This window comes from Leptosomus discolor, chromosome 7 (genome assembly GCF_034619465.1).
Source record: "Leptosomus discolor isolate bLepDis1 chromosome 7, bLepDis1.hap2, whole genome shotgun sequence".
Taxonomy (NCBI): Eukaryota; Metazoa; Chordata; class Aves; order Leptosomiformes; family Leptosomidae; genus Leptosomus; species Leptosomus discolor.
Genome location: NC_141397.1, coordinates 1,708,568 through 1,715,817, shown reverse-complemented (window position 1 = coordinate 1,715,817; position 7,250 = coordinate 1,708,568). Strand labels below are relative to the sequence as shown.

Here is a 7,250-nt window from a genome sequence, read left to right as displayed (position 1 = left end):
GGCATTTCTATTTTTCATGTCACATCCTAACTCTTTTTGAACGGTTTATAGTCTCTCAAGCTGCTTGTTTCTCCGATGCGATGGCCAAGTGATTGAAAAGGTGCTAAATTAGATGTAGGTTTTGAAACAGTATCTAAAAACACCAGAAGGAAAAATCCCCCGACTCCACAGGTTACAGATTAGAAGGCCAGAAGGGTGGTATGTGATAGGTTTTGCCTGAATATGAGAGAATAATGAGAGAATACAAAGAGAACAGCCGTGTCCAGCAGCGGCTGGTGTAATTCGGACTAACGTTGCGGTGGGCAGATTTATTCAACCCACGGCATCGAAAATCCACCTGACCCTTCCCACACGGGGAATCTTGCCCCAGCTTCGCACCGTGGGGCCCATCAGCCAGCTCCGGCCAGCCCGAGCTCATTCCCGAGCCATAAATCTCCCTGCCACCAGGCCCGGCCCGTGACCCTCGGGTCCGGCAGCCACCGGAGCCGTTTTGCGGAGGGTGCCAGCACGTTCAGGCCCGTATCCCCGTTTATGGCCCCTTCTCTCCCCAGCCCGCCGCCCCCCCCCCCAGGGCACCTGCTCCCTCACCGCTCCCCGCGGGGGTCACGGCGGGGCGGGGAGGGGGGGGGGAAGGCGGCACGGCGGGGCTGCCCGGCTGGGGTAGCGCCGGGGAGGCCGCCCTGAGGGCCCGCGGCGAGGCGGGAAGCCCGGGGGGGAGGCGGCGGGTCGAGGGGCGGCGGGAACGGGGCGACGCGTCCCGCTGAGGGGAGACGGCGGGGGGGGGGGGGCGGGGCCAGGGAGGGCGGGGCGCCGGGAGGGGGGCGGAGCGAGGCGGGCGGGCGCCGGTTGTCGGGAGGGCGCAGGCGCGGTGGCGGCCGCCGGTCTCCCATCAGTCTCCGCGGGCAGGCGGCGGCGGTGAGGGCGGCAGGTCGAGCCATGTCGGAGAAGAAGCAGCCGGTAGATTTGGGGCTTTTGGAGGAGGACGATGAGTTTGAGGAGTTCCCGGCCGAAGGTGCGGGGCGGGGTGGGGGTGGGAAGAGAGGCGGAGGGGGGGGGGGGGTGGCGGCGGCGGGGGTTCCGGTTGTAGGCCGCGGCCTGGGCCGCGGCGGTGGGCCGCGGCGGGGAAGGGAGTGCGCGGCCTCCGGCGGGCGGGAGCGGCGGGGGGGGCCTGGGCACGGTTTATCAGCGGGTGCCTGCCCGCAGAGCAGCCGTCAGGGTCTCCGGGGCTGGGGGTGTGAGGCATCTCCGCCTGCGCCGTCTCAGCGATAGGGAAGCAGCTTCCCGGTGTCCCGCGGGGTTCCTGCCCTCCCGGCCCCGGTCAGGGGTGCGGGGCTACGGTTGCGGGGTCAAGCACGGCCGTGCCGCACGCCTGTGGGCGGCTGTTGTGGTTTCGGGAGGCTGGGCACATCGTCCTCGAAGTGCTGTGTCATGGTGCGGGGGGAACGGGCTGCACCTGAGCTCTGGAGGGGAGAACCGCCGGGGAGAGGGGCCTGAGGGCTGGAAACCGAGTGCCGGGGGGGGAAAAAAGCCGTGGAAAGGGAATTACGTGCTTTGTAGTTATCCAGAGCCTCTTTACACAAATGTTTCTGTGTTGGTTTGCTTTTCATAGGTACGGATTTATTGAATGAGGAGATTAAATCTGTGCTTCAGTAAAACAACTCTGTCCTTTTGCAGCTAGAATCTTGAAAAGATCCCTGTTAGGGCATGATTGTTTTCTCTGTGGCCTCAATTCTGGGAGTTGTCACAAGCTGTGGATAACAAGAAAGGATATAAAACATGGTGGATGAAATGCCAGGGTTTCTTGTTCTGTAATGTCTTCGTTACATGTGATTATTTTTTTTTGTGGCCTCACAAACCTTAGATACCAGTAAAAATAATATTTTTGAACTGACAGAAAAAGTTGTTGACATAGTTGAGATAATAGCTAAACTAAACTGAGAAGGTTAGGCCTTCTTTTCCATAGGTGTTTCCTAAGCAGGCAAAAAATGTTTACCTTATTTAATGGAAGTTAAGTATTCACAGTAGGGGTGAAGGGAGACTTCGAAGCTGCTTCTGAACCTCAGAGTGCTCAGAGCACTCAGCTGCTGTCACAGAAGGTGAAATTAAATCGACTTGAAGCCAGCAGTACTGCTGAAACCAAGTGCTGCTCAAACTTTCTGGGTAGAACAGAGATTTGTCAGAGTGACCGCGATCAGGCTTCCTGCTGATCTGTCTTGTGAAAAATAAGAGCTTCTGAAGAGGCCCCTTTAAATCTGCGAGTGAGGTGATGGTCTTGAGATGTCAGGAAGACCGCTTTGAATGTTGTCTTTGGTGCTTTAGGAAAGGATCATGATAACTCTGTGCTCAAACCCGGGCCAAATTGATCTTTCAAATTAAAACACCACTTTTCTGGGCAGCACAAAACCTTTCCATTCTATTACCCAGCTTTTATCCAAAGGAAATAGGATAATGCAAACTTGCATTAAGGGATAAAAACACTGGCTTTTGGGGGATTTCTGTTTTTCAGACTTGGAGTTTTTCTCCAAATAATTTATCAAATCAAGTTGACGCATCGAAAGTGGATGTGTCCCGTTTTTAGAGGACACTTTATTTGAAGTGCAGCCTGGTAGGTTCAAGTGGCTGTGAATTGGTCACTTAAGACTTTTTGTACCGTGCTTTTCAGGATGAAATGTGTGAACTGATAGGATTTTAGGGGTTTTATCCTCTACTCTAAAACCTGGTTTTTGTTTCCCTTTCCCAAGTGCAAAATAAAGCAGTCAGGATATTAAAATATTTTTTTAACGGGGGTCCAGCCATGACAAGTTTAATAAAATTCTGTAATTGTGGTGTAATGTGGTAGCAGGCGCTGAAATGTTCTTAATACATGCAATCCCCCATAATGCCATGTTATTTTTTCACTTTTATTTGGTGGCAGGAGCGTAGCTGGGAGTGACAACCGGGGCGTGCCGCTCCGGGGTGTAGTGTCACGGCACAGATACCGCAGCACCGTGTAGCTCCAGCGGCGAGAGCAGGGTTGGGGCTTTGCTTTCCCTCCCTCGCCCTCGGGGCGGAGGGCGACACGGGCTTGGTGGGCTCTTGGTCAAACCTGGAGCGCGTTTGTGCCGTGTCCCCAGCTTTTATGAGCTTCGATGACTGAAGCTGCTGTTTGTTGCGCTGGATGCGAGTTGCTCTGACTTTGCTCAGATTTGGAGATCTGCCTGAGCTACTGGTACATTAGTAGGTAGAAAAGTGTGAGTTTATGTTCTTTTCCAACTGTTTTGAGCTTTGCTTTTTGTACCTTTGAAATACAGATAAATGGTGGGAGTGGTAAAGCTTTTATTTTGACACCAAAAAAGAAAAAATCCATTGTGTAAATAGGCAAAGCTTATTGCAGCTAGTACTGAAATAAAATCCTTCTCTTTGACCAACCAGCAGTACAACTAAATTAAAATAATGGGGTTTTTTTTATATATATACTGCATTTTTTCTTCCCAGTTCCTTCTCATGCTATCTTTAGGACCAGTAGGCTTTCTGTATTCCTTCATCTCTTCCCATTATATAATTATTTGAGCAGTTTAGTTGTGGTGCCTTCTATGTGTGTGCCTTCATTCACTTACAAATGGGTTTTCCTGTCCTGGCTAATCTCAAATATTAATTTTGTTACCTGTAGGTGTTAGAAGAAGGAGGAGAAAATGCAAGGACCAACCTTCATCCTTACAAAGTTCGTTGTTCACAATGAGTTGGGTGTTTTTCTTTTACCCTAATAGCTGGTTTTCATCCTTCTTTGTAGTGTCACTTTTGGCCTTGGTCCTCAGCGCGTGCTGTGGGTGGGCGGGCAGCAGATGGCTTGTAAGAGCAAGATTGGTGTTAGCTCTGTAAATACTCTGATAGACTTTGAGAGGTATGAGGTCACAGGCGTCAAAATCGGGTGCTGCTGACTTTGGTAACATCAGGAAAACTCGGTGTCGGTCAGTAGAAGAAAATGAGGCGCTGTGTCCCCCGGGGGAGTGAGCTGGCTGGTGTGGACAGTGCGATTCGGAGCCTGCCTGAGTCTTCATTTTTGTTGTCTTTTGAAACTAGCTGGTTAGTTTCAGCTTAATTTTTTTTTTTTTTATAATGAAACATGAAGTGGGGGTCAGTAATTTGCCAAGGGAGGTGTGCCAGATTGTTATAGGAAAACCAGAAATGGGGTTAGCAAGGGGACATTTAGTGTCTTGCCTCTGTAAGGAAGCGGCTTCTGCTGTTTTGGGAACCCAGGAGGAGCTGCTTACGGGCAGCCACTGCTGTTTGCAGGTGGCTCTGCACAGCAGGTGCGCTCTGGGCAGACAGACCGTCTGCATCTGAGCTGAGGGAGCGGAGGAGCTGTATTTAAATGGAAAGCTGGAATTGCGCACCTTTTGCTGAGCTTGTAGGGGTCAAGTACTCCATACTGAGTTCTTTTTACGCTGTTGCCCCTGCTTGTCCCTCTTACGGATGTGTCGTCCTGCAAGCCACGATGTGAAACGCGTAAGGATCTTTTTTTTGGTAACCAAGTCGCATTTTTATTATAATTCAAGAAATTGTGAGGTGTATTTTAGATCTTTCTGTGCTATCTGGTCTCCTGGACACTTAAATATGATCCTGGCTTTTCTGTTAAAGACACTTGTTACCAGCAGAACTCTGCCTTGCCCAGAGGCTGAGCTCGTCTGTCAATAAGGCACGGTACCAAAGCAGTGCAGCATACAATATTTAGATCTCTTCTTTTTTTTTTTTTTGTCTTTAGATTGGACTGGTTTAGATGAAGATGAAGATGCGCATGTCTGGGAAGACAATTGGGATGATGACAACGTAGAAGATGATTTCTCCAATCAGTTAAGGTAACTTTATTTTTAACTTGCTGTTCTAGAAGATGGGTAAAATGCTTAAAGCAGCATTGTTTAGTCAATCCCTGAAGGTTTGAGGTCTGCTCGCTGTCAAAACCAGAGATCTGAAATAAATGAAAGCTCTGCTTTGTGCTTTTCTGTCTCAAGCTTTTCAGAACCAGACTGAAGGGGTTACAGCGCAGGGCAGTACTGATCAGCACTTCATCTTTTAATAATCGTACTGTGAGCCCTGAAACATGCCTGACGGCGTTGACGCGTCCAGGCTTTTGCTGCGCTACGCACCTTGAGCAGTACAGAGATCTCTGCAAATTGTGGTACAGTTGGCACTTTTCCGATTTAACGTGGATAAACCCTTTTGGGAGGACTTTCCTGCCTATGTGTGGGAAATCTGGGTTGTACTGCGAAGATCAGTGGCAAGGGAACCGCGAGTCTCTCTTCTGCTCTGCTTTAAAAAAGCCGTAGCGATTTGGTACCTCTAATCCAGTTGTTTAATCCTCTTTGTCACTTGTACTTTCAGCTAATCCTTTACCGACGCATAATTATAACTTAAATTGTTTCAAGCATCAATACAAAGTCACATTTTATAGTCCCTCAGTGCGTCGCATGAGGAGCAAACTGTCTGTCATACAGCCTGGTCGAACAGTTCCTGGGCTGATCTCCCTTGCTGTTCTTAGGTGAAAGCGATCCTGTCTGTAGAAGACAGCAAACAAATAGTCTGTTGGTCTAGTTCTTACCAGATCAGCAGGCAGTTAAACTGTGATGCTGGAAAAGAAGTTGAGATGCAGTGAAAGGGCCTCTCAAGGGACAGCACGGTTCAAGATGATGGTGACAAACCTTCGGTAACCGTGCCTTAGCCGCAGCCTGCGGCGTCGGTGGCCGTGTTCGGGCGTTACAGTGGTGGCTCGTGCTGCTGGCTGCTTGCAGCATGTGTTGGTCTCCCCTTTACAACGAAAACGCTGCAGTCCTCCACTCCTAAAATGAGACTGCTGAGTCTGTAAACTAACCCAAAATATTTTTCAAGTCTTGGACAACTGTGTCTGCGTACACGTACGCTAAGGCTGGGAGCTAAACCAGAGTTAGTTCTGGCTGGCGTGTTGGGAGGCAGGTGAGAAGCAAAGTGGGGACGGGGCAGGAGCGGTAACGTTTGGGGTTGCTGACTTGCTGTCCTGGCACAACGAAGGGGGGCAAAGGAATCCCGTTCCCTCGGGATTGTGCGCTGGAAGGTGCGTGGCACCGAGGTTTAAACATGGTGCAGTCTGGTTTTGTAAAACAAAGGAAAACTGAAGTTATTTTGGAGGTACCTGCATTTAAATGGCTCAGATTAGTGAGCTCATTTGGTTTCAGGAACTCTGGAGGATAACTGGTGTAAGATGGTATTCTGGTTTTTTCTAACGTGTCTGGAGTTGTTGCAGGCTCACGGGTGCTGCTCTGTGCCATATAGTTGTTCTCCAGCCACAGTGGGTCTGGGGGCTCTGATTAGAACAAGTACTTGAATTTGTCACTTAGAAGTCACGTCTGGTGATCCAGGGCGTTAAGCTGAAGTTGGAGAACTCGAGTAGGTGAGGTCGAGGTTATGAACCAAAAAGCCATGTGACGTGTTCACGTCATTTCTGAAACGACTGTGTATTGGGCAGTACTTTTAGTTTGTAAAAGCGCGGATGTCTGCACAATATTTATTTGTATGTTTTAATATACCTCTCTTTTTTTTCTATACAGAGCTGAATTAGAAAAGCACGGATACAAGATGGAAACCTCATAGTTCTTGCTGGCTGTGGAGTGGCTTGACACTGAACTGTGGATAGACTATATTGAGTTGAGAAGGTGGAAAATGAGAAGACTCTCTTAGTTCGTTATTTGCTTGGATTTATTATTGTTTTGTATAAAAAAAATAAAGTTTTTAATCTTAGCCTAGTCATACGTTCAGCCTCTAACCTGGCAACTTGTATTTCAGTTCTGAAATGCCTTGTGGGACAGGTCATGGACTTGCCTAGAGTGTGACTAGCGATCTGTCGGTGGCTGCTGGCGTGGCGGCAGCTCCGCTCCTGGGGACCTCACTGAGCATTACGGAGCGAAGGCCGGGGAACCTCACTGTCACGGGGGATGTGGCGATGTCAGAAAGAAATAAAATGCTCCTCTGTTCCAATTAAAGTGCGGCAGAGGTAGGAAAGAGTCTTGATAACGCTTATTTTGCCTCAAGATTTTGTTCCATAATGATTTGCTTTGTTTTTGTGAGTAATTGCATGTGGGTGCCAGTTGGATAGACTCGAAAGGTAAAACCCACTTTAAAGTGCATCTTGTGACAGCAGAAATCCAAACTCTCCACTCCTGACCTGTCGTTTCTCAAGCCTCATTAAGAGGAAACTTCTGGAGGTGAAAGGAGCCTTGTGCTTATTTAAGCCCAGGCATCGC

At 49.3% G+C, this 7,250-nt stretch overlaps 1 protein-coding gene across 1 annotated transcript; it reads left to right on the top strand.

The window, feature by feature from the left end:
• Window positions 1-882: 882 nt before the first annotated feature.
• SEM1 (SEM1 26S proteasome subunit) lies at window positions 883-6,747 on the top strand. Its single transcript, XM_086467927.1, has 3 exons — window positions 883-1,012; window positions 4,742-4,835; window positions 6,558-6,747. The coding sequence occupies exons 1-3, from the start codon at window positions 937-939 to the stop codon at window positions 6,598-6,600; spliced, it is 213 nt and encodes a 70-aa protein (XP_086324053.1). The 5' UTR covers window positions 883-936; the 3' UTR covers window positions 6,601-6,747.
• The last annotated feature ends 503 nt before the right edge of the window (window positions 6,748-7,250 follow it).